The sequence below is a fragment of the Falco cherrug genome, chromosome 12, assembly GCF_023634085.1.
Source record: "Falco cherrug isolate bFalChe1 chromosome 12, bFalChe1.pri, whole genome shotgun sequence".
In the NCBI taxonomy this organism is placed as follows: domain Eukaryota; kingdom Metazoa; phylum Chordata; class Aves; order Falconiformes; family Falconidae; genus Falco; species Falco cherrug.
In genome coordinates, this window is record NC_073708.1 from 34,280,581 (window position 1) to 34,308,256 (window position 27,676).

The 27,676-nt window shown below is 40.0% G+C and overlaps 1 protein-coding gene across 2 annotated transcripts; it reads right to left on the reverse strand.

The window, feature by feature from the left end:
* ANKRD13C (ankyrin repeat domain 13C) lies at positions 1-27,586 on the reverse strand. Of its 2 annotated transcripts, XM_055724459.1 has the most exons (14): positions 26,972-27,586; positions 20,840-20,881; positions 16,825-16,929; positions 15,796-15,881; positions 14,235-14,280; positions 12,457-12,523; positions 10,836-10,980; positions 9,932-10,063; positions 8,831-8,992; positions 7,996-8,075; positions 6,401-6,499; positions 5,748-5,848; positions 4,466-4,608; positions 1-3,604 (listed from the first exon to the last, which is right to left on the reverse strand). In XM_055724459.1, the coding sequence occupies exons 1-13, from the start codon at positions 27,318-27,320 to the stop codon at positions 4,478-4,480; spliced, it is 1,545 nt and encodes a 514-aa protein (XP_055580434.1). In that variant the 5' UTR covers positions 27,321-27,586; the 3' UTR covers positions 1-3,604; positions 4,466-4,477. The 2 variants fall into 2 exon arrangements, with proteins under 2 accessions (XP_055580434.1, XP_055580433.1); XM_055724458.1 differs by having other exon boundaries at positions 1-4,608.
* Positions 27,587-27,676: the final 90 nt, after the last annotated feature.

Below are 27,676 nucleotides of genomic sequence, written 5' to 3' on the forward strand. Positions count from 1 at the left end.
TTTCAGAATCAAACAGCATAATTTGGTCTTTATTCTAACAAATGATACAACCAAAAATTACTATTAGTGAAGGTAAGTTAAAAACATGGACCAGACGACTAGTAAAATGCAAAAAAGTGACATTGTTTCCATGATAATTACAAATTGTAAGGAAAATAAATGTGAAACTGCAGCATTACAGGAAATTTGTTAATACAGATTAAATAATGCAGTTACCCTTGCATGAATTACAAATCAAGAACAAATACTTTTAAAAAAAGATGGTTGCTTTGAATATCAACTGAACAAGGTGGGTTTCCAGCACAAATATATCCAGAGGTTTGTCGTGGTTTTTTTTGTAACAAGTCATTTCAATACATAAATCAAGAATTGCAGTAAAGTGAGGACAGTGACTGGAACAGCAGCTCCTTGAAAGGAAAAAGAAAACGCATTCCCTTTGCCACAAATTAAAGCAGTATTTTGGAAGACTAGTAAAACAGTTTGGTTACGAAACAACCCTAGGAATTCTTTTACCAAAATGAACGGCTGTCTTTTAATATTTGTAAAAAAACCTTACAGCCATCAGAAAAAGAAAGAAAAAAAAAAAAGCGGTGAGATCAGAAAGAAACAATGCCCTAAACTGTGAACTGAGGTGGTCACTCCCACAGCCCCGGCACGGAGGTTTGCCCCTCTGCTCACGCACCACCGTCAGCTTAACCTCAAAGGGCACCAAGGGGCCGACACGGCGGCTCTCCCCGCCTGTGCCAGCTCCGCTCCTCACCCCACCCGTGTTAACCGCGGGCAATGCCGGACCCCTCAGCTGGCGCATCCACAAAGACGCTTCCAGTTACCCAGACACACACACACCCCGGGCCTCCCGGGCAGTGGAAGTCCCTGCGCGTGCACGAGTCACAGTGCAAGGTAAAGCTGACAGGCTGCCTGCCGCGCAGCGGTGATGAGACCACCTCCGAAACCGCTGCGGCTAGGTATTCACTCCACAGGGGACCAGACCTTCCCTTAACACCCAGCGTGGTCTTAAGGAAAAGGGAAAAAAATAAAAATGAAGTTCTGCTAGATCAACCCTGCTAGAAAAAATAAATTACCAAAAGATATCTGACCAGGAGATCGCAAGTGGTACAGGACACCGGTGCCCACAGCACAGCTGCGGACTAAGGCTCCCTCTAGCCTAGAAACACTTCCCCCATCCACAGCACCGGCAAAGCTTCTGCGCAGACGCATCCATACTGACAAATACGCACTTTGTGTCTGTACAACACAAAACCCCCTTGCAAGCAAAACAAATTACAGTGGATAAAACATTTATATCAGTGTGGACAGAGTCACCACTAAAGAACTGCACCAGCACAGCTACGCTGCCAGGATCGCACCTCTTCGTGCCTGTGGATTGCTACAGTTGTGCCAAGACGCGCGTCCCTAAGGTAGGCTCAGCCTAACGTCCCTCTTGCTCGTGAGGGCTCCTGCAGCTTGCAGTGCAGCCACCAGGAAACTATGCCCCAAGCGTCCCTGTGTTTGAAGTTTTGAAACTCATCACTAGGAATGTTTCAGAAAACACATCACCAAAAGTTGGAAGGAAATGTACCGAGAAACCGCACACCGAGTCTGACTTCATGAGGCTGTCACAGGAATCCGACAACAGTCACCGAACTGGAAAGGACAATCTGGTTGGAGTCAGATCATTCAGCTCCATAGTAAGAAGAAAAGAAGCAGCAGGGTACGTTCACCGTAATAATGTAAAAAACAACTCCAGTCAACCAAATCTGGGTCCACTCTTCTCTGCTGACACTCCAAATTACAGCAAGTCTTAATATAGCAACCCACTATAAAAAGTTTCTGCAAATCTTAAAATGTATCAAAGTTAGTAGTTGTATAATCATGACTGTTAAAAACCCCCACATAATCTGCAGCCAGAGTCCGTGGAAATGGCAGAAAACACTTCCGCAGACTGCAGTGGGCTTCGAGTCGGACACCTCATTTGCCACCAGAAGATGACATGGGCTGTTCTATAGGCAGACGGAGATACACAGAACCCTCTGTTCTCATGTAAGGCTACACAAAAAGCTTTGTTTTTTCAAGTCTAGAATCCAGTCCACTGCAGTTGTTATACTGCCTAAACCATGTAGCTATGTCCGCTCCTTCCTATGCCAGCCAGCCCTGTAATGGTAATCTGGAATAACCGAAAACGCGAAGTAATGTGAAACATATGGTTCCTTCCCTGCAAGACTGAGAAAAACGATCTCTAACATTCACCTTATGGAGAAATGTTCTTCTGCATTTGCTGAAATTTCCAAGTAACTCTGTGCTCCTGTATGGCGCCTGCACTCTGCAGCATCACGCCTGGCACAAGACCCGATCCAGCAGCACTCCACCAAACATTCTACCCTGCAACGGACGTCAGTTAAAGAGGGCAACAGCAGAAATCTGTATTTGGCCCCACGGACATTTAATCCAGACCTCCAGCACCGACAGGACAACTCAGTCCCTCCATACATTCAGCCCTGGTCTCTCATGGCAGGGGTCTCGGCTGATTCTGAGGAGGAGCACGAGGCGGGTATCAATTCATACCGTAGATGTACAACGCTTCAGGAATTCATAATGACTTGGAAGACCAAGTTCCATCATTCCTACTGAATGTTCGACATCTGCTACTGATACAGTACTTTGACAGTAATTACAATTCTACATTTCCCTTTGCTTTTTCCCCCCCCTATAGTTCGATTTTTGATTTGCTTTTGAATTAATAACTCCAGTGTATCGATCATGGTCTGCAAAGTAAACATTACTCACCTGTCCAACTTGCAGGTTTCTAGTGATGCTGGAAGAGGATCAACCTCAACCTCCTATTTTCAGTTTACCTGTACTTTGTTGATAGTGATTCACTAGGACCCCACTTAGAGTGGGTACCACACCTCTCTAGAGCAGCCTCTTTGGGTTTTATACAGACGGATTGCAGAGGTTTTGAAAGAACATCTGCTCCAGACATGTATTTCCACATTCTGTCAATGTGCCATCTCCATTTATCACCTGCACAGTTAGTTAGGTTGGTTACCTTTACTAAGCATTGATGGTACTCTTTATTATAAAGTTTGATACTTAACTCTATTGATTTCCAGAAAAAGTTTTAACTACAGTGCACAAAGAATATAATTTTGAAAATATTTACATATTATTTTTTTACAATTACACCACAGCACTTTAATCTAAATTTCTTAATACAAACAAATAGCACCATTAGCCTTTTGCACAAATTCTTTCTAACAAACCAAAAAGCTGGATTATTGTCAAATTAGGAGACTGGAACCACTTGGAATGAGAATAAGCTCAAGAAGCCAGAGCGCTGAAACGCCTACCTATTAAAAATATTAAAAGGAAGGAAATTAAGCCAGAAACATTCTAAGCATTAGCAAATAAAATCTTCCCATGTGAGCCCTATTCAATGTGCACTACAATTAAACTAACTTCAAGGGAAACTTTTTCTTATATGAAGATTTAATGCTCAAACCCATTGTTCTAGTAACTCTTTATACGCACCCCATGTTTTCAAGTGGCTGCTGAATACAAATACAAGGTAACCCAGCTGATGCTCAACCATTATGGAGCAAGTCTCCTAAGTAAGTAAAAAAAAGAAGATCAAAGTGACTTCCTAGCTAACAAACCAAGCATGCTAATCAACAAAGCATCATGGACACAGCAGGGACTCCCAAGCCAGTATGGTGAAGAGAAGTTAAGCGCAGAGTCAACGAAAGGAAGATTAATGAACAGCTCAGTGAAGAAATCAACGGTTCAGAGACATGGGTAGCACCACAATGGATTGCACTAAGGTGCTAGAGGAGGTACCTTATTCCCTGCAGAGCAAATGCTATTTCTGAAGTGTATTGCAGTATGAAAATGCAATTGTTTTAATGGTTACCATTTGGTTCATTCATCTACAGAAAATGCATTCCTTCTAATATACGTTCAACTAACGTTAGAATTACTGAACTATACATAATGATACATACTTTACAATTCATGAAAACAAAGCGTGAAAGAATATAATATGGTCACCTTAAGTATGGTGGGATGTTTCAGAGGGCTAATATCCAGCTAAGACATTTCAACTTTTACGCTAATGGTCCGACAGTGCTTTTTGTATCACCAAGAAATGTAAAAAATTTAAAAACGAATGATAGTCCTCACAGCTGTTAAGTATTATCAGGGTCATTGAGGTGTCAAACTACCACGCTTGCAGTACTGGATGTATAAAAGTGTGAACGACACATCAGGAGACTTGCTGTAAATCAGGAACTAGATTAGATGCCCATTATAGTGAGTATCAGTACGTCAGTCATTCGATGCATGTTCCCTTTTCTTCTGGATTATTAAGTTCATCCCTTCCTTTATGACCCACTTTTCTATCTATATCTGTGGGCTACTTGCATCCACTTGCTTTCACTGTGGTACGCTGGTATTGTTATTCACCACTAACCTTCCAGTTTAGTTAGAGATCAGGAAAACGGCTGGGGTCCTCCTTGTAGTCATCAGGAATAGTGAAGATGGATTCATCAAATTCATCGTAACGGAACTCCTGAAAAGTCACAGTGGCTGTGATGGTGGGAAATACAGGAATATCTAGATAGGAAGCAAAACAGTACAATGAAGAGCCAAGAAATACAGGCTTACCACTAACTGCCAACTGCTACTTAAAGATCTGGAACTTCAGTCTTGCTAAAGACACAGAAGCTTGTTTAGCATGCTATACAACGGTGATTCAAAGCTCTTAAAAAAGGGGGTTTAGAGAAAGTTATTTCAGAATATACTCAAGATACCCTCACCACCAAAAAAACACCCAACTCAATACAGCATTCAAAAAAGTAATTAGTATTATTAATTCAGAGGTTTTCCCTTCTTGATGCAGACCAACAACACAAAAACCAAGGTGCTGTGAACATACAGATTAATCTCTTGAAGTAGAGGACACTGGCCTGAAGATGATAGAAGATCAAATAACCTTGCCACACTTAAGAGTTTGGCTGAGCAAACCCACATGAGAAGATGAGTCTTTTTAACGTTTGCTTAAAACTATAACCCATTTCCAACCTGAATCTAGGCTGAACACTTAAAGAGTTCTCCTCAATAAAACTGGCTTGCCCATGAATTAACGAGCTAAGCAAAAATTCAATCCTAAATAGAGCTGTGCAAATATGACAAGAGGTAGAACACAGTCTGTTTGGAATTTTCTAGCTTAAACAGCTCATTGGTATGCAAGAAGTCCTGTAACACTCGGAAAAGGTACTGTTATTTTTTGGCAGTTTATGCTGTGATAATCTATATCATGAATAAATTGCTTTACACATTTCCGTTTGTTAGAAATGTAATAGTTTTCTATTTATTTGTAAGTGAAAAATATACCAGTAATCCTTGAGGAAAAAATGAAAATGCTACAAAATATTTAACTTATGACCAAGATAATATTTTAATCCAAGGATAATTCAGCATATCTACAGTACTCTGAGAGCAAGACTCTAGCATTAGGAAAATGTAAGCTACAGAGCTCTCTTCCCGATTAGCACTACATTCCCCTTTCAGCTGCACATTTCCCACCTAACACTACTTCCACTAACTTCGCTACACTCTCCTGAAATCTACAGCAACACACCCTTATGTAAGAGTTCTTTTCTAAAACTCAACAGAAGTTTTGAACATACTGCAGGAATAAGTACACTCGTTTTGGAAATACAAAGCCACAAGAATTGTTGTAGTCTTCTTACCTAATTTTACAGGAAAGCCTGGTGGAAGCTTCATTTGAACAAATTCTCTAAGTTTGTTAAAGTGCTTGAAGGGTGCAATTACTTCTAAAACATTCAACAATCTGAAAAGGAAACCAGATTTCATTACAAATTCTTGTTTCACAATCTCTTCCTTTGTGTAGAAAAGATAAAAATGACCCAAAGAGCAAGATGATAAAAAAGGAGTTGAAAAATTACATGATGTTTACATCTTTATCTCCTTAGACCTTCTATATCAGCTTCCTCCCACACCCTCTTCCCCATGGACATAAGAAACCTGACATGGTTTTGTACTGGCTTAGACGACGTAACTTTGTGCTAAAACTTCTTAAAGGAAAAAACATTTTAGAATTCTGTAGGATTGGGCACATCAGTATTGTGACAAGTTAATGATAAACCTGGTCAAACCTCTGGTCTTATCAAGTAACGTAAGCTCTTGGCTCTTCCAAGAACAGGCACACCAGCACTGAGGTCTCCAATTTTAACAGTTTAGATGCTTAGCAGCATGACTTCATTCACAGGTTTTAAACTGTCAAATCCCCATATCTGAATATATGAAGAATTCTGCACTCCATAAATACATTAAAACATTTCCTACATATATGAAACATTCATGGCCAATAATTTTGACTTACGATTCAATTCCCAAGGGAAATTCCTGGCTCATAGCTATTGTGGCTTTAAAGGTTTTCTTGCTTTCTTTGCAGACCAGCTCTCTACCCAGATGAGGTGCTCTGCAAGGTGGAGGGGAGAAAGACAAAGTCAAGTTTTTCCCAGTGAAACCTTGGTTTTAAAGGCAGGCAGGCAGACTCAGGTTTGAAAACACCAGTAAAGAATTCTTACAATAAAGCAAATACTTGAAAGTAAAAGCTGTGCATAGTAAAGATGACTCCGTAACCACCTTAATTTAGATGACTACAAGTTCTGCTAAACTGGGAGAAAAAGAGAGTAACAGTTAAGGAAACAAGTTAAATAATTCCTCATAAACATTGTATCAACAAACACTACAGAAATATATACAGCTGATTGCAGGTGTTAATTAAAATAGTCTATATGTGAACAAAGTATCAAGCTGGCCTAGAAAAAGGTTAATTTGCTTTCAGCCTAAAATATGAAACAATCTCAGAGAAAGCAGAAAAGTTACACTTATCAGTAGAAGGCAATACTGGAAAACACAGGGCAGAAAATTCTTTCATAGGAGAGGAACAGACAGGTAATAAATAACACATCTTTCCCTCTTTTGCTTTACATTAGCTAGACACCCAGACTTCCCATTAAACTCCTTTCAGTTGATCAGATTATTAAACAAAGTAACATCTTATATACATCTTTATTTCTGTCCCAACAGTAATAGCCGTTGAAGCATAACCTATTTATTCTGCTTGAATATTCATTCTATCTCAAATATATTAAAAATTAAATTCATTTAAAGAACTCAAAACAGAACCATGTGCATTTCTAGTAAGCCTGTACTGTAGTATCATGATATTCCCTGGTAACATCTGTATATAGGCTGGACTAATTATCTTTGGAGAAAGGATTTTTATCATTATTACTTATGTGACACGCTCAGTACATTTTTGTGGTCCTTCTACACTCAACAGCTAGACGGCATGCAGTCTTGGAAAATAAACTCAACTGCTTGCATCTCCTACAAATGAAGCTACTGTTACAGCTGTTTGCTACCCAGCTACACACCTAGAGGAGAATATCTTGCAAAGATCTAGTCAGTACTAGATCTGTACGTCCTTGTATTCCAGAAGTGTGCATTTTTTAACACTGCCACTGCTACTGGAGTCTTATTAAATCATAAACTTTTATTTTAAACATGGTGGATTATTTATTACTACCATAAGATAAATTAATTACAGAAATGAATTTGTCAAAATCTTCCTAAAAAGAAGCCAGCTTAGATGTGCGTATTTTCAAAACATTTAAATTTCAAGCCATGAGTATCAGGTAGACACCCATCCAATATTTTCATTGCCAGTCGATGCAATAATACTGTTTACATATACAGGTATCAACCTCCGAGTGAGCCTACTGAAGAATATCAAACATCTCAAGACATCAAAACCAATGCTCCTCTGTCTGTTTATAGAAAACTATAAACAAAAAGCACACACAAACTAGAGAACACACACACACAGAAAAGACAACACCCCCCACCCCACCCCACCAACCTGAAGGTGTCTATGAAAGTTAATGTCAATAAAACAAAACCACTTACTTCCCATTTTCAGCAGATATGTACTCTTCCCATGTAATCGTATTGGGTGATGGTGGAGTAAGTGACTGCCGTCTGACAGGCTGTTCAGAAAAACACGTCTTAACTGTTTATCTTTCCTTATATTCTCTTAGAATTTTGCCATTCAAAAGATAGAGCTGTACTTCAATTCTACGAAGAACAGCAATAAACTATCCAGTTTGTGGTTGATACTTCACTGGGCTTTTCAACCTCCTGCTCTTGCTCTCACAGTCTCCATTTAGGTATTTGGCCTCAAACTGTATTTTACATAGAAGTTAGCTGGTTTAATACATCAGTTAATCAGTCAATTCATGTGTCTGAATGACACTTAACAAAGCACAAGCTAATACAGGAATAAATTAATCATTTTTAAAAGGCTGTATGCATGCTCCCAGATGATGTCTGGCTCATTATGAATAGCTCTTGATTTCATGGTGATAATAACAGGCTTAGTTCCATTTTAATGAAGCTAAAGGAAAACATGATTGAAAAGAAAGCCCGAAAGGCGTTCTAAGCAATCAACATTTGATCCAAAAGAAGTTGGAGTGATTTGCCACAGCCAAAACCATCATCTTTTATTAAGAGACAAATTAAGATTGAAATATCCAATACCATCACAGAAATTCCTCAATGTGTGCACTAATCAGGATAATCCATTAACATATCACCGTGATTATAATTGTAGATCATACTTACTATTTTAAAATTAAGACAACCAGAATAAAAACATTATCTACAGAATTTGCTGAATGACTGGTGCAAAAGATTATTCTCCTACACAAAAATTTACATACTGTGAAGAGTTACTCAAGCATACCTCAAAATTTTGTTCCATTAAGTTGCCACCTTTGCTCAGGCTCTCCATGATAGCTTTATTTCGAAGAATATCCTCCTCACTGAGATGTTCTCTTCTTTTCCTTGATTCTAATACAAGTCCATTAACCAAGTAGAAATCTGCCAAGAAGTTTCCTACTCTTTCCTGCATGAAAGGAATTGGACATTAACGACTTGCAGAAGATAAAATAAAAACATTTAAATTCTTGTATATCCAAATAATTGCACTTCAGTGCAATAAGGTAACTTCAGTATTGAGATGTTGTAATTTACACAACCAACCACACGAGCCATCAGCGGACAATCGCAGTGAGGTATGTACAGCACAAACACAAGAACTCCATCAGGAACAGATATTTCATACCAATGGGAATTTTAAAGGCAGGAAAGATTGTTTAAGAGTGGCCAAGGGAAGTCTGACTAAAATCCCCTTCGACATCATGCTGTGTTAAAGGATCATTTACACATGTAGAATACAGATATGGTATGCAAAAGGGAAAAAGTTCTGAAATACTATCTCAGACAAAAACTTGTGATGAACAGCAACACCTGAACAGATCCAGATGAAAACAAAATCCTTCAGAGCTAGTCAGATAGCAATTCCCTAACCAAAGAAGTTACGACACTGGCTGTTTCAATTTCTTTCCCAGGTGAGAACCTGTACCTCCGTCAGGCTGGTGACACAAAAGGAACACCCAAAGGAAACTACCCAGAACACTCCCGTCTTCCTGCACTTCTCTGACAGAGGAGCACGCAGAATCCTCACTACGCACCCCAGAATGAATTTGTGGAGACCCTATACTCCTACAATACAGTAATTTTCAGTACTGTCTGTTCTCCCCCCTGTCCAATAGCTACAGTTTGCTGTCCTTCTTCCAGGTGACTTTCTTCTTATGAAGGCAGCCCATCTTACATGTTCTGTGTGGTCAAACCAGTGACAACTGGGAGGATATGGGGAGATATTTTATCTCCATCCTGGACATCTTACTCTTTTACTCCTTATTTCTTCCCAACCCCATCATCGTAAGGCTGTCTGAACTTTTCTGTCTTTAGTAATGCAGTCTGAAATTTTCCTTCAGCTTACTGTTTTGTCTTCTCGAAAAAGCCATCCCGTTTGGGCACGTGTGAAGGTAATTGATTTGGTTGATAAAGTTGCTGAGTAAATATCACTGCTCATCAAAATGTCAACCTCTTCTTCTGTTTCCATCTCAGATTCCTAGAAGAAAAATTCCCAAATACCGAATAGAACTTAATAATAATGATTACTTCTTCTAAAATATTTTTTTAAGAAAAAATATTTAAAAATCAATAAACCTTTTGCTTTGGAACTTTTCCCAGAACTAGCATTTCCTGAATTTTCAAACTGTTTTATAGAAGCTCTGCCCAAATAGTTACCAAACAGCTTAATCTCAAATATTAATGCAAATAAAGCATTCAAGTATGATTTATCCAGAAGCTCAGCACCCACACCCTTTGCACAGGCAAAGATCCATATGCTTAAGTGATTGGTGGATAAAGCTATGATTAAAAACTTGACTAAATACAAGGGGTCTAATGAGTCATACCCTTGCATTGGTAACAACCAAACTGGCCACAAAGGGACTAAACGGATGCAAAGCAGTGGCAAGCAAGTTTGAAAATCCACCTGAGGACACCTCAATTAAAGCCACTGGAAAGGTTAAAAGTAGCATGCCTATGTGTCTATTCAGACTAATAAAAGATTTTTCCAAAAGATTCACATTCTAGCTTTTGCCTCATTTGGAAGTTTGTGTTCAAAAAGCACTGTTTTTCATAACAAAATTTTATGTCATACATATACATACAGCTTAAGTTATAACAACCCAAGGAAAAACTCATTGGTTTGCATTCCTTTGCAGCTTGTTTGGGTCTTTCTGAGAGACACATTTTATTTAGTAAAATAAGTCAGGCTTCGGATGTGAAGTAAAAGCTTGAGATATTTCACAACCTACATTCACACGGATCTTTACCTCATGATGTATTCGCTGGTAAACTTTTTGTTCATTGTCTAAAACTACAAAAGATTCAGAGGGTGCGGCATCACCATTAAAAATGAAGCTTAAATCCCCTCGTTGGCACTTCATGTCAGTAAAGTCTATGAGAGTTGTGTCCAGCCTGTGAAAATATACCAATACTTTAAAAGGAGTTATGTTCTAAAAGTAGTAAGTTCAGTTTGCAAGCAGAAGCATTTTTTTTTTTTATTTAATCACAACCAAACACACTAAGGCCTAAGTTTTCATAGAATATTTCATAAGTGAAACCTGGATGCAGAAATAAAACCCCCTGCTATTAACAATTACGCAGTTTCACATTATAATATTTCTACTGTTATAAATGCATTCCAAACTATACTTATGTTAAATTCACAGGATAAGGTAAAAGTTCTATTCTGAAAACTTTATTTCAAAACCGTCAGCATGAGGAAGTGGCAGAATTTACATAGCCAGTATGTGCTGCACCCTGAGAAATACAACTACTCCATATGATCAGCATCCTGTTCTACAAGAAGCAACCACTGCTTTGAGGAACGGTATTAGGACATGACCCAAATTATGAGGAGGACTAAGAAACAGACTCATTTTTTTATTTGACTTATTTTAGTTGCTATTTCTATTTTTCACCCTCACCAACACAAAGGAAATGCTTCTGCTGACCTAAATAACTAGAAGATGGAGCCAAGGACAAAGATCTCTCTAGCAACTCATATCTGTTACTGCTAGAATATTTACTTCTTTAACAAAGATGGTTAAAGAACCTGAATTTAGGCATCACTTCAGTTCTAAGAGGCGATTGCTTAACACTCATCATATATTGGCCTCTGAATTCAAGAAAGAATCTGTAGCTATTTCCACTCAGTGCCAGTCATTAACTCCCAGTCTTGTACAAGCAGGGCACACAGAAATGAGGAGAAAAAAAAAAATGCTTTCAGACTCCAATTTGACCTAAAAAGTCAATTCACACACTTTCACTATCATCTTTAGAAGAACAAAATTTTCTACAGATTGAATCTTCTGAATCATATTCTGGACTTTTTGTTTGTTTTAAACTTTGGAAAAAGCCAGGAAAAAACACCTGAATCCAAACCCCCAAACTAAACCAGTTAAAGAGCTGTGCTTGGAAAGACTCCTGGAAGCACTCTATTAATAGAGTTTGTGAATCTGTCACATTAAGCATTTTAAAAAGAGAAACTATATTCCTTTTTTTACTACACAGACTGGAGCAGCAACATTTCTCCACAAAACACTGAAAATTCATTTATTTGAAATTGTGTTAAAAATACCAAATATCAATTTGCAATCAATCATTGTCATGTCTGGTAGCTAAAGCTCTACACAGCTTAATTGCTTTTGCTTTGTGTTTTAAAGTGACTCAGGAACTGAAGTTAAATTCAGATCAATAGAGAAAAAAGATAGGCTGAAGTTCAAACCACTTCTTGCCTCTAAACACCAATGTACAAACAACAGTGCTGTTTCACAAACGTTTGCAGACTCCTCGGTGATTTCTTTAAGACCACACTGGAACCCAGTGTTTTCACTAACATGCAGGTTATTTACGACTTGGATAACACACACTGTAAAAATCAGTGCTTACCTGATATTTATACCTTGTTTGTGTATTTTACATGCATCAGAAGGCAGAATTCGGGAAAGTAAAGGCACTAAAGGTAAGGAGAGAGAACGCAGTTAGACATTCAGATTCCTCTGCAAAGTACTTCTATTAAAACTATGCATCAGTTTGAATCTCAATGTATTTTAATACAAATACAGCATACCCATTTTCCATCATAATCTCAATACAAATACAACTGACTAATACCAGGGTTATTTCCATTCAATAACTGCAAAACTGGTTTGTAATTGTACAGACTACTTTCAGCATCAGGAGGTAATTTAAAATGTCCTCAGCTGCAGCTAAATCATTTATAAATTCTAGTAACTCATCTTCTAGATGTCTGAAATTTTAATTCTATGATTTGACAGTTTACTCATCTATTGTACCAACTGAAAGCCTAGCTTTGTAGCTAGCTAGCTTTAATTGTTTAAAGCAGAACACCCACAAGCAGGAAAAAAACCCCATCCAATGCACTAAGCTTAGAACATCAAGCAAACATTAAACCACCGGTGGAACAGAGTCATTACAGTATTACGAGATGGATATATGAGACTGTAGCTGCCCTTATGCTAAAAAGGACAATAAAACCAATTCAACACACTGGCATTTCAACACTTCCTTCAAAATGAACTAAAAGAATTAAGTCCACCGGTAAAATTTAATTAGCCTGGAGGACCAATAATTAGGACAGAGGCACTGCCCAGAGCACCTTTTTCCCTTCCAGAAAGGGAATATATAGAAAAAGACTAAGTAAGGTAAACAGCAAGACTCCGCATTGACTCCTGGAGAAGAGAACCCCTAGAAGTTGGCTTTACCCTGGCATCACTATTTCTGTGCAATGTCTGACTGTCACCATAATACTCCGCAAGTCAGGCTGCAGCCTTGTCACTAAGCAATGTCTTATCTTACTCCATGCCTAGTTCTACTCTTTTTTTACACTGACTCTTCCGTGAAAAATTCCACTCATTAGATGTGCAGCACACAGTAGGCCACCTAGAAAAACGAGGTGTTTGTTCCATATCTGTTCAACATTTGATGTCAGCCTGGCTGCTCATTCCTCCTCTGAATATTGGAAGAGGTATACAGCATAGTAAATAATACCTAAACTATACCTATATGAAAGTATGTAAAGTTACCAACTGAAATTGCAACCCGTAACAGAAAGTATCCCTTCAGATATTTTGACATTATTCAGACATGTTGGTTGTTGTTAATACATTTTTGCTAATTTATTTAGATTTTTCTTCTACAGGTAAGAGGAGGTGGAAACTGAGAAAGCACTAAACATTATAGAGTCACATAAAGAAGCATTAAGGTGAAGCTAGCGTCTGAAGAACCTATCACATAGCTGCACTTAACTGACAGTCACCATTCAGAGTACAAGCTGAAATTCAGGAAATTAAATGCCCCGAAGTCCAGTTAACGACATCGTTCAAACCACTGCTCTGTCATAACACAAATCAACCAGACAGAGACATTTTAATACTTTAATCTTCTAATAATGGATCTCTTAAAGTAAACAGGTTGTTCCCCTTCAATAGTATCACTGGATCACAGAATAGAATTCAGCTCCAAAATGAATAAGCAAAAATAATTCAGAAAAAAAGTTGTCTGTCCTTTCATTATAATTCAAGTCTTGAGAACTGGATTGTTAGCTTTCCAACATGCAAACCGCAAGAGAATTTAAGCTTGAGAGAACAAGTGTGCTGAAGACTGATTATATTATCTCCCTGTGAAAGGAATATGCAATTGCTTACCCCAACTTTGAAAATCCCAGTGAAGCTCTAGATAGAAGTCACCTAGCTGAGATGAAAGGAAGAATATATTAACAAGGTTTTTAGTCTAAAGAACAATTGTAAAAATTGCTGAAACACAGGCAGAAGTTGTGTTTTGCCAAAGAAAGAAAACTTTTTCTCTAATGTTAGTACTTGAATTTGTACTGAACTTATATGTTTCTGAAGCTTTAACTAGAGCAGAATCAATAATGATAAAATTATGTAAGTCAATTGAACTACACATTTTTAATGATTTTTAAAAAGTCAGTAATTCACACAGCTATTAAGATGTGGATTATAAAAGATTTATTGTAAATGTAAGTTTTTAAAAAGATCTATGGGGCTCTTTGCTTGCTTTGATTGATCACATCCAACCCGATGGAATTATATGGTCTGGCTTAAGTTAATGAGTCAGGTTTTAGCTGGGAGTATTCACATACACAAATTTCAGTTTGCCTTCTGGAAATATGCTTACATCATTACACTAAAATTCCTCTACCTCCATAAACAAATGCCAGCCAACTCCTTTAAACTGCATGCAACGCAAAAGCAAAGTAAGGGGTGACTTGATTAAAATTAGCAAATGTTGGCAATACGCTGAGGTAGGCACATACTGCCACTCCACGCAAGAAGAGAAACACACAACTCTAGGCCAGGTCTTACACTAGCAGGAATAAGGAACAGCGGAGCTGTTTTATTGAGGCTGTACCTGCTTTCTGTTTGCTCTCACACAAAAACTGAAAGCTTTTCACTTCTAGACAGACAGCAGGGTGTGGGGTTTTTTCTTGAATCATTGAAAAACATAGGAACATTGGTGAGCATATTCCTAGGGTGTTATCACTGACGCAGTTTAGCTCAACTTTCCAGATGTATGGTTTAATTAACTCAAGAAAAACGGTTAGTTTTCTACAAACCCATTCATATTTTACCAGTTGACTATGCAGGAGAAGCTCACCCCACCTAAAGGGAAATAAACACCTGTGTTTTATAACCACAACTTTAGCACACTAGCAGCAGTTTGAAACGGAGCTTTTCTTCCTGGTTTCTGTAAACTGGGGTACGTTTCACTCTGCTCAAGAACTGGCTGCTGCACACAGATGGAGAATCAAACCAAAAATCTTTTTCATTACACTAAGCAAGAAAAGAAAGTGCCATTCATGACTAGTAACTAAAAAAACCTAGTAAATTATTCACCAAAATGAAATATTTAAGAAAGACTTAAAAGTCTAATGAAATAAACACAGATTAAAATTACATTGTTTAATTTTTAGACTGCAAAGACGGCTAGCAGGTCTGTCTTACACAGACCTTTCTATCTGAATTTCTAGAAGTTAAGAAGGAAGTATTATCTTAAAAACGCACATAATTCTGTGACCCCTTAAAATGGACACTGTAAGCCAAGACTGCTATTAAGAGCAAAAGAGATCTGTAAAAGCAAGTAAAAAAACTTTTTCACAGCTTGTCAGAGCATCCGTACTAAGAACACAAACCACTGCTTTCCCTCATGATCATGTTTTTGTCAACATAACTGCCTTGAACTTACCTCTTTCAGGGCTTTTAATAATCGAGGTCGCTTTTCTTCAACACTTTCCCTGGACTGCTGTTTAAGCTTCCTTAGAAGTGCTGAAACTAAAGAGAAATTAACTATAAGGTAAATCTATTTTTTTGTTAATTACAGGTTAGTGTCATCATTTGACATCTTAAGAAAAGAAAAACCAATGTACGTGTAGCATTTCATCAGACTTTGGAGAAATTGACTTAAAGTTATAGTAATTATACATAGCCTACTCTGATCACACCAGGAAGAGAAACCTCAGTAATTGAATAGAATATGAAGTATACAACCATGTTAAGAGGTCTTTTAAGTGCATATTAGTACACATGCAGGTACACATGTATATTATTTAACATGAGCCTATAGATTGCATAACATCTACTCCCACTGAGAAAATTCTTTAATAGTGAGGAGCTGACATGCTGTTAGAATGTTGTTAGAACATTAAAAAACAGTGCATTAATATATTAATATATCTATAATATATAGCAAGTTTTCTGCTATGGGACATGGTAATAGCAAATAGTATTAACATCCGCTAGCAAGTAGTAGTAGAATAATTTTCCTTTTACTACTTCATATCTAAAGTGAGTAATCACTGTATTTGCCTACTGAGATGCAACATAAAAGCAGTATCCCATTGCCAACTGATATATTTAATATACATATGACCACACACAGAAGTTCCAATTAGATAATCCCATACACCTGAAAATCTATTCTGACCATGTAACTCCAATTTTTAAAAAAGAAAACTGATTTATAGCTATTACAATCACTTTAAGCAAATCTTTACTTAGGTTTATGTATCCTGATGCAATATCTTTCTTATCAAGCAAATGGACACGTGTAGAACTTGTCATATCATATTTAGATATAAAAGGTTCAGCTGATTAAGATAAACTCTTCAGAGGACAAAACCAGAAGTACTGTAATAAACTGTAGCTTGAAAATTCCTGTCTTCCTGGTCTGAATGAGGCCTCAGTTTCTGATCAATTCTGAAGCAGAGGTTCTTACTCATTTGTCTGTCTCCATAGCTGATGGCTTCTGCAAGAGGGCTCCATCCCTGAGCATTTTTCACCTTTACTGGAGCATTATGGGCTAAAAGCAAGTGGGCACATTCTGTAACAGAAAAGTTATAATTATTTACAGTAAACGTCAGGGACGTAGCAGTATCATTCACAATAAAGGAAACAATACTAAAGCAAAAGCACTAGCTATTCAGTATATTAAACAGCTTATCAAAATACATATCTGGATTCGGACTCAAACTTTAGACAAACAAAAAGCATTTATGTACTTACAGCACTTCCCAGCTAAGTGTCAGCACTAAAAACATAATTGGTGATCAACCACCAATTACATAACCTCTGAAGCAATGTCTCTTCTGCTTCATGTATTTTGCTTTTTATAAAGCTGTATTTCTGCATGTGCATACACCCCCTCCCCCCACTATGTAACAAATATTTTTAAAACATGACATCAGCTCTACTTAATGCACAAAACCGTGTAGGCAAGACACCTTTCATGGTCTTCCACACAGGGAAGTTGCGCATGGTCTTCCCCCCCTCTGTCTCAGCCCCCTTCTCCCAAAGGTCAACAGTGAACAGATTTGCTGGAAATGGGCACGGAGACACAGACTTTAGGCAGCTCTTGAGAACACTGCCTGTACAGGTGGCAGAGAGGAAGCCGTGGCACTAACACATCCCCATGCGCTCTGACATCTTGTGGTAAACAGCATCTAAAGTGGGCCAACTAGCATACTCTGACCTAGGAAAGCCTCAGAATATGTGCATAACCGGCCATACAACAAGTAACAGGTATTGCAGGACTAACAGCGTGGATACCTGGAGCACTAATATCAGAGCACAACTCATGGTCCTGTGCTCCATCCACACAGAGGTACACTTGCAATGCACTACATTTTTCATCAACGTCAGTAACAGCGTGCATCACTGCTATCCCTGACGCTCAGCATGCACACGCTGTGCCAATAAAGCAATGTTAACATCTCATCAAAAATACACAAGTTCCTAGCAGAGCCATAGCCCAACCTGCACTCCCTTCTCTGTCTGCAGGTAAAAGGTAATGCTAGAATGATGAACAGTCCTTAAAATTAAGGACAGAAGCAAGCTTTCAGTGTTTCCGTGTTTCGAATAAGCTGTCCTCATTTGAAACGGGTTCTTCAGTTTCTAACTACAGAAAGTTTCCTCACCGCATCTCATTAAAAATCAACCTGACCCATATGCAAATGTGAAGCTGGAGCTGTAGGCTGAAGAAATATCTCATTAGGAATAGGATGGGCAGGCATGACGGATAGAGGAACTTCCTGGATTATTCTACTACTATAGGTGTTACAGGAAACTGTCCTAGTCATTCCAGATGCAACAATCATGAGTCACTGGCTAGCACCAGTGTTTGGAAAGGAAGAAATACTTCACTGGTGAATATACTATCTTCTGTGGTAAATAAACAAAAGCCCTGACTACTTTGTCAGCAAACACAGAGAAGTATTTTTATGGTTGCTACAATATAGTGCTTAATACAACAACAACACTGCACAGTGAGCAGGCAAATAAGCTTGCATTTATCAACCAGATTACATTTTCAGTTAAACAAACACAGTGTAAATTCACCCTGCACTTCAGAAAAGACTGGCTATAACATTGCTATATAGAGCTGGACAGCCTACATGCATCACCCCAGAAAGACAGCAAAGTGACCTTCGGTATTAACAAGACAGATCAACATGGTAGGAACAGACCTGGGGTTCTTGGTGGATCAATGACTATGCAGGATTCAAAGCTGAGCCAGTAAAACTGGGTATTGTGCTGGATGTCACATACAAATAGCCCTGCTCTAGGCAAGCTACACAAAGGCTCACCACAAGCATCCTAAGGGATGCAGGGCTTTACCCACAGGATGACTGACTATATGGAAAGAAGTCAAGAGGTGAACTGCAAACTGAAATCTAAAACATGCAGCCAATGAGAAAAGGAGTAGAGGCAAGAAATGGCTCTTCCTTCCTCGCTGGACTAATCACAAGGATAACTCATATTCAAGGAATCTGGCAGCACTGAACAGATTGCTTTTTATCCTAGAGCTGAAACATAAAATAACCAAATTTTAAGAAGGACTTAGGACAAATATTCAAACACACTGAATTAAAATTCGTGAACTCTTTTCTATCAGTTTTATCAGAAGCACCTTTGATCAAAATTGTTTGTATTCATTATTGTGGTATGATACCATTGTAGCTATATGGAAAGTGTCCCTTCATGCCAACTAATTGCCTTTTAACCAAAAACCATACAACCCCTTCTACACCCAACAGTGCAAAACTTGTAAATATTAACTAATAACCACGACAAACTAAAGCTTGAAACACTGTGATTAGGCACAACAGAAGTCATACACATTACTGATCATCACTGCTTGAAAACACAAAGTGGTTACAAAACTAAAATCTACCTTACAAAGAAAAATGCCTTGTTTAAGGCTGAGAAATTAAAAAAAAGCTTCTGCCTCTGTTTCCCTCTGTTGTTCCAGGCCTCTAGTCCAGGACCCTCATTGGGAAACAGCAGTTCTGATATAGCACCGTTTTTTGCAAGTTGAAAAAAATCTATTTGCAATTTCCAGCAGGCAGGCACTTGTAAAACATTGGCCTCACTGCTGTCTCAAAAAGTTTGCAAAACTTTTCTTTTCTTCCTCTTTATTTATTTAAAGTATCCCAGGCTAGACCAACACTGGCAGATTCCAGCAAGCTCTACTGCTTCTTCTTTTGTGTAAGCCACCTCTCTGAACTTCTTCCCTCAAAATTACTTCCCGCTCTAACTCAATTATCTCAGATCACTTCATAGGTATTACCACAACATCCTAAGACAACTTACTGCATTTCCTACATTCCACTCTCTGAATCTGCCAGGTGTTTTGGTTACCAACAGCCCTCTCATGGCGCAGTACCCCGTACCAGGCACAGGACTCACACGGCTGAATGAAACCAAGCCATTCTTGTTTCAGTAACTGAAAAAGAACTTCACTGTCACAGAGACTGAACAATCATACTCCAGGTTTCTTCCCAGTCCTGAAATGTGTCTACTTCCATACTTTCTATTTGAAATAGAAATCTAAAACTTGTGCTTTGAAATTCTGCTGTAAAGAAATCCTCAAAGGGTAAGTGGAAAGATGAGAGCCATTGTGAATCAACAGACTGCAAAGCCATGTAGGCTGTCCTGTGCCCCACATACAGTCTTGACACAGGAAGAAACACCCAGGCAGTGAGCCAGAAATGTGAATCAAACAAGAGGAGTATGCAAAAAACAGGTGAGAGATTACATTTCCACTTACAGAGTCATTTTATTCTAGAGGATGTTATTCTGATTGACTTCAGTGGGAAAAAGCTAACCAGGGTTGTTCAATATACCTCTAGTGAGCAGATTAGCAACACACAGAGCAACACTAATAACCAGAAAAGTGTTGACAAACAGAAAGGGTATCATCACACAAACAGAAATCAGTAACTTCTGTACCATGAATTAACTGCACATTAAAAGAGAGATCTGTCTGGATCAAGTCCCCTGCCTACACACATCGAGTATATCCCTCCGCTTTAGCTGCCTGGATACCAAAGGGGAAGCAGGCGTGCACGTGCTGCCTCCACTGCTTAGAGGAGTTTCTCAGTCTTCTGTGATACTCCAGGTTTCCCAATTTCCTTCTAACTGCAAAAATTGAGGAGCTGGGCCCACCCACTCTTCTTGTTTTAGGCTCATAAAGAGTCCGACTGCTACAACTCCCTTCCACTCTACCCCATTCACTACCTAGCTACTTGATTTTGGCCCTCAAGAACAGCTCTGATTTCTTCTACAGTTTCTCTCTTCTAGATCTGCACAGTGTCTTCTTTTCAGAAAACCTCAGCTTTGAACTAGCTTGCAACACAGGAGCACGTTTAGGAAAACTGGAAAATCTTTTTCTCCTCTTGCCCCTAAGCTTTCAGGATAATTGAAGAGCTAGCAAAATTGATGGGTTTACCTACCTTTATGTCCCAACATCACAGCAAGATGTAAAGGAGTGTTTCCTAAAATAAATAACAGAAATAAAAAGATATTAGATTAAAAGTAACTGAATCCATTGTGATTCCTTCAGGTGTTTGCACATACAACTCAAAACACCGCATGTTAAGAAACTTCAGGTACATGACCTAATCAAGGAACACACTAAAATACACCAGAGCAGTTATATATTTATTTTAACAAGTGTAATCCAAGTGCTTGCTTAGAAAAATGTATCTGAAACACATTTCATGGGCCAAGAGTGGTTTTTTTTTTAAATGACATCTTGAAATTATTCCAGCCAAAGAGGTCCAATTGTATCTTCAAGGAAGAGATAACCCAAGCCTCTACGCCTATCATTGTCTAAAAAGTCTTGACATTTTACAAAGAATGACGTATCTAGGCTAAAAGCTACTCACAAGATATGATACTAATTAAAATTTTAGAGCCCAATTTATTAATTTTTCAGAGATTTAGTACAAATATTTTACTAATATAGTATTGTGAAGTAACACTAACTTCACTACAAAATAAAACCTTTTGGTTATTTCAGTTCCTTGTTTCCAAAGAAAGCTTTGGAGCTTATTAGCAGATATTACAAACATGACCTTATTTTCCTGGCTATGCATATGACACATTTTGTACTTCTGTTCTTAAATATGCACTGTAAGGTACAGAGGGTTGTTTTTCTGGATTAGTGCTGCAACCAGAATTCTGCTGTGTTTTATTTATGTAGCTTAAGGATGCAAAACTCTTCCATTTAACTGTATTACTCTGTTTGTTAATACATTTAAACATTTTCTTAGTGGAGTTAACAGAAAAATTGCTGGCAAACAAATTTATTTTGCAATTATAACAAATTCACTTGATTTTAGTTATTTTGCAGTATCATGTTAGCAATAAGTACTTGCTACATGCAAAAAATTATGTACTGTACATCTGAAAAACACAATCCAAAACACTGAGAGGTTGCTATACAAAGTAGTTGCTAACATACCACAGCATCGTGAAATCTCTTATCAAGATAGAAATTCTGCCTTCGACCGCTTGCCTAAGTGGTTTTGAACGAGCTATTCAACATGTAGCACAAATAATTCTTGCATGTCACTGGCAACATCAGACAGCTACATCCTGGTTCATTACACACACTCTAACCTAACCTCAAATTTTCTATTAATAGATTTTGTAATATCTGTGAGCCAAACAATAATTTAGAATACTGGATGCAGACATTCTTTGTTAAGTGACTGAAATAACAACATTATTGAGGAATGAACTCAAGAATGAGCCAAATCATGTACTCAAAAAATTCAAATTATGCAAGCCAGGGGCAAACACTTTCCACACCTTATCAACCACTTCAAGGGTATAGACAGATAGATAGAGAACAATAGCTCTACACTAAGGTTTCTCTTACATTAATAAACCTTAAAATTTAAAACCACACCCCACCTTTCAAACAGTGAATAAACCAGAGCCAGACAGCTCCAGCAACTACGACTGCTTGGTATAATGGCAAGAAGCAACAAAATGAAAGCTAACCAGGCCCCTGACAGCTTTCCTGAGAACTTTGTTGGATTTCACTCAGCTAACAAGCGGAAAGTGCAGTTGTGCAGTAACACACAGCATTTCAAAACTCCTCCGGACAAGGTTCTGACCAACCTGATCCAGTGTTACCTCTGCTTTGAGCAGGAGGCTGGAGTAGATCACCTCCAGAGAGCTCTTCCAGCATAGATTTTTCTTTGACTCAGTGATCATCTTCATACCAAAAAGTATGCAATTCAAAAAATTACATGGGAAACTCGAATACAGCAGACAAGGGGGAGAAGAGGAGCATGCAGAACAGTACAATAACCGATAAAGCACAGAAATGAGAATCTATCAATTCCAGAAGAAAAAAAAATTAAAAGCTATTTATGAGGAAGCTGAAAAGTGGTAACAAACATCCTGCTTGTTGGTCCTTGGCCAGTAAGTCCCTGGTAAGGAGTTCGTCTAAGATTTAACAAACACCAGCAAGATAAAATAAGAGGATATCTGCTGTACCAAAGGGAGAGGAGCCACACTAACAGGTAAGCCAGGAAAGCACCTTTAGGAAAGGGTGTAAGAAGGAGAGGCAAGGCAAAAACATAGAAAAAGGATATTGCAAAACTTAGAAAGTAACACTATAGTTCCTGGCCAGTCAGGCCTTTTTCTCACTGCCCATGGTTAACTCCTTTCCAGGCAACTCTTAACCCAGACCAGCCAAGCTCAGCGAGCATGGACGCAACAGCATGTGGCTGCTTTAGAGAGCCAGCTGGAGCGTGGTGGCAGGACTGCGGATGGCACGGTCCAATAACAGGCACACAGCACACCAAACCCTGCAAGCACCACAGTAAGCTAATGTACATTTCTATTCCATCAAAATTCCATTACTACTTCACAGAAAGTACCTCCCTAAAACAGTCTCAGCAAGAGCTGAGCTTTGGCACATCCAAAAATCAAACCTGCAAGAGCATTTTGCACAGTTCCATTGCTAATCATCTATCTTAAGATCTGATAAACCTGGGGAGGTCTTGGTGCTCTTTGGGACAAAGAAAATGGGTGTTATCAGCAGCAAATTTAACTCAGACTTGTCAAAATAAGCCACCCACACTGTGTAAGGCTGTATGTCACAAAATGAAGAAATTACAGTGAGGAATCACTCTGCTCATAGAACGTCTCCATGTGATCTTCAGGTTTTTCCCCCCAGCAGGAGAAACGAAGAACTGTTCAAGCAAAAAGACTCCTCTTCTGTGCAATCACAGTCTTAAGCAGAGGTAAGCTTTCACTCTGCCCAGGAAAACCAAGAGAAGACAAAATACCTTGGAAAAGATGAGACCAGTGCTGCCACATCTCCCATCTAGCAGCAACTGCCAACCATCAATACTGAGTCACAGTGACAGTACTTATCAGGGTCTGCAGTGGACAGCAGCCAAAGATTTTCCATACGTTTCATCTCAGAAACCTGGCTGGCTGGCAGGTGCAATAGGACAAGTTAACTTCTACTCCTTTGGGAGAGATGGGACATGAAAACGTAAACCAAATCCCAGCAGCTGCTGAAACAGAGCCACACTATCATGGTTCTTGCTAGCATTTGGACGATTAAAGTCCCAGACTGATAAATTAATTTCCACTGGAATTCTATCGCACTGCAACCTCAAGTTCCACCAATCCTACAACACCAATCACGTTTAATTGCTTCATCATGGCAAGAACAGCTGCGGCTCCTCTAGAATGTTCACTATCCAGAGCACACAGAATAACTCTAGGTAAAATTAGTCTGATTAAAAAAAAAAAAAAAAAAGGTGAACTTTAGTACTAATAAATTTTTCCTAGCCAGTGCACAGTGCCACTAAGCATTTCTGCCAGGACAGGCAAGAGGGTGGGAGAGGGCTGTTTCACTTCTTCCAGTTGCATGGACGGTTTTAACAGCTTGAGGTTTTCAAGGAACCACAGTGCAAGCCACAACAGTAAATGTTAGATTCCATGAAAACAAGTAGCTTTTCATGAGACAGCTGCTGGAGAGAGAGAGAGAGTTGTATATTTGCATCCTTCTCTATGTCATTTACTTATGTAAAAGCTGTAATAAAAAGGGCACTGTAAATAATTAAGTGGCTGACGTGTAGTTTTAATGACTTCCATGCAATTTAATCATAATGATAACATGCTCAATACGATCATTTCTAGACACTAACTAGAACAGGAATGAGCACATACTTGAACAGCTACAATCAAATCCATTCTCTTTTGGCAGCGGCTTGAGTCACCACATAAACAAGTCTCACATTTCCCTTCCATCTAAAGACAACTTCATCAATATCTATAGCTTTGGGAAACGAGCAGACAAGCTTCCCTCCCCAAGTCATGTAGCCTACAGGGCCTTATTCCAAGAAAGCAGTGATACCACAGTGCCTGAAATCCTGCACGTGCACTTCCAGGCCATGCAAACAAAACCTGTTTGCACAGAAACACAGTACTTGTCCACGGGTGCGTGCATGTGTAGCTTTTAACCTTCCGTTAGGCAACCGCCACACCTACAGGGAAGCTGGGTCTGTTTTCCAAGAGTAATACAGCAAGATATGTCTATTCCAGAATATAAAATGTTTTTATTCTGAATATATGTTTAAGCCCTTAAATACCTGTGATAGTAAAAATAAAAGCAATCTAATAGGTACACATCCAAACTTCTCCCAATAAACTAATTGCCTTTGTAATGATACTGGTGTTATGATGGGGTTTTGAGGTTAATTTATAGAGAGGCAGGCTGCACTCAATTTACAGACACAGCCAGTGTTTCTTTTATCAGAACACCAAGAGTTTAACATTCTACAGGCCTTGGCTTTTCTGCACTTAACTGCACACTAAAAACGGGACTGAGTTGTTAACAATAACTGTTACTAGAAGTTCTTTCTCCCCTCTGTCACTTCCTTATTATGTACCAGGATTCTCCTGGCTTACTTCCGAGTGTAATTGTAAGCTGAAGTTATCTACCCCAAATAACTCACAATTCAAGTATGTAAACAAGTGACAGATGGATTCAGGCAGAAAGAAAACAATAACAAGGAAATATTAGTCAGGCCTTTGGTATGTGAAGACATCAAGGGTTTTGTTGTTGGGTTTTTTTTTGAAAACTTAATAGCAAAAGAACACTTGAAGTAAAAACTAGGAGAGAGATAATGAGACCGAAATCCCCAAAGCGCTCCTACTGTAAACAGCACTGAGAAAGCAGAAAGATGTTCATTTGAATTTTTTATATGTATATGAGTATGTATATATGTATACATTTTAAAAATGGATGGTATCACTGCTTGTGAAACACATTGAAGACAACAGTGCAGCGAAGATGGATCAGGAAGTGCCTTCAAAGTAAAGATATTAAGCTTATGACGACCAGTTATTTAAGAGGAATTGGAGGAGGTGTAGGAGAGAAGTCAGCAGAAGGAATACAACGAGTGTGAAAATGTCTTCCCGAGTCTGCTGCTTTCATTCTACCAGTATTTGCTGCAACGTTTGGAAAGAAGATGACAGGATAAATATATCTGTAGCTATATTTATAACAAAGTACTTAGAAAAATGTTGTGACAGTTGTAAGAAACAGTCCTCCCCATCTCGATTGAGAGAACTGAGCTGTATATTACTCCCCGTACATTAATCTGTGTTTCAGAGTGCCTAATGTTATCATGGACATGGCTTTTAATTTCCAATTAAGTTATTCTTCCCATAGTACCAATCCCAAAGATTGCTCTACCTTAATGTTCCTTTTTATTTTACATAACACAATTAAGTAAAACAAAGGGAACATTTATCTCTTAATCAGAAAAAGAACATAACCATACCCTTTAATCATAACTTCCCCAGATACCACATGCGGTATAACTCGGCACTCGCCAGCAGGGAGGTATCGCGTTACTTTTGAGACAGGTAGGAAACGCAGAGATGAAAAGTAACCATGGAACTGAAGCTGACTTGACAGGCTGATTAATTTTTTAACAACTATTTTTAACAAAATATCCCCCAAATTAAACCTTATTTTAAAGTATGTCCTAGTGAGATTTTAAATGTTTATGCGTTACAAATTAGCACGAGGATCCTATTTCTACCTTTGCTACTGCCACTCGTGTGTCCACAGCACGCTCGCGGAGGGGCAGAGAACAAGAATGGCTCTTTCAAATCGCAGAACTAATGGATTTTAAAAAATAAAAAACACAAGAGGGTTTTTTTTTGGCCGGGGGAAGGACCAAGGCTAGTTCCAAGGACCGAAGCTGGCTTCCCCGACAGCCAAAGACCCGCTCCCGAGCGCGCCGCTCACCCTCAAAGCGAACAGGTGACAGGTCGCTTTCAACAACCACCACGGTAGTTTTTAAAATGAAGCCGGTCTCGGCCGCGGAGCAGCGCCCGGCCAGCGGCGGCTCTCCCAGCCTTCGAAACGCGGCGCGGGACTCCCTCAGGGCCGACCCCCCTGGGTCCTCCCCGGCGTGCGGCCGCGCCGCCCCGCCGAGCCCGCCCGCGCAGGGCCCCGGCGGCGGCCCGGGGCACCCCGAGGCCCGGTGGGGCCAGGCCGCGGCTCCCGGGGGAGCCCCCCCGCCCCGGCCGCTCACCGTGACTGTCCTTCTGGCCGATGCCCTGGGTGCGGATGAGGGCCGAGAGCCGCCTCACGTCCCCCTTGAAGACGCACTCGTGCACGGGGAAATGCGCCGGGCACTTGTCGGGCTCGGCGGCAGGGCCCGTCCCGCCGGCCGCCGGGCCCCCCTTCAGCGGCAGCCGGTGGTGGTTGCTGAAGATGCGGTGGCCCCCGGCCCGGCCGCCCTTGCCGCTGCTCCCGCGCCCCCCGGTGAAGATGCCCCCGGGCGTGGCCGCCGCCTCCTCCTCGCCGGGCGCCAGCAGGTCCCCGTCCTCCTTGCTGGGCTTGTGGTCCCTGCGCAGCGAGCGCAGCTTCTCTCCGGTCATCGCCAGCGGCGGCCCCGCGAGCGGCGGGGCCCCGCCGGGAAGGCTCACCGCAGCCGGAGGGTCGATGTGCTCAGTGCCGTGGCGGCGAGTCCCGTCCGGTCAGCATCCCCCGCCAGAAGCAGCCGGAGCCCGCCGCCCCGAGGAGCCGCCTGCCTGCCTGCCTGCCTGCCTGCCTGCCTGCCTGCCTGCCTGCCTGTCCGTCCGCCCGCCCGCGGGGGCCCGCTCAACGGCCCGGCGCCGCCGCCATCTTGGCCGGCTGCTCCCGCGAGAGGCGCGGCGTGAGGCAAGACGTGGGCGGGTATCGCGATACTTCGCGCAGGGCGGGCCCGCCCCTCGCAGGGACCGGCGGTTCCCGC

Bases quoted from the DNA above. Each gene is read 5' to 3' on its own strand.
- ANKRD13C (XM_055724459.1), bottom strand. From the start codon at position 27,320: ATGACCGGAGAGAAGCTGCGCTCGCTGCGCAGGGACCACAAGCCCAGC. The intron at 16,930-20,839 runs GTAGGTAAACCC...TTTCTGTTACAG, and splicing joins TGTGATGTTGGGACATAAAG to AATGTGCCCACTTGCTTTTA. The intron at 5,849-6,400 runs GTAAGTCAAAAT...TTTCCTTTTCAG, and splicing joins TTTCCCTTGGGAATTGAATC to ATTGTTGAATGTTTTAGAAG.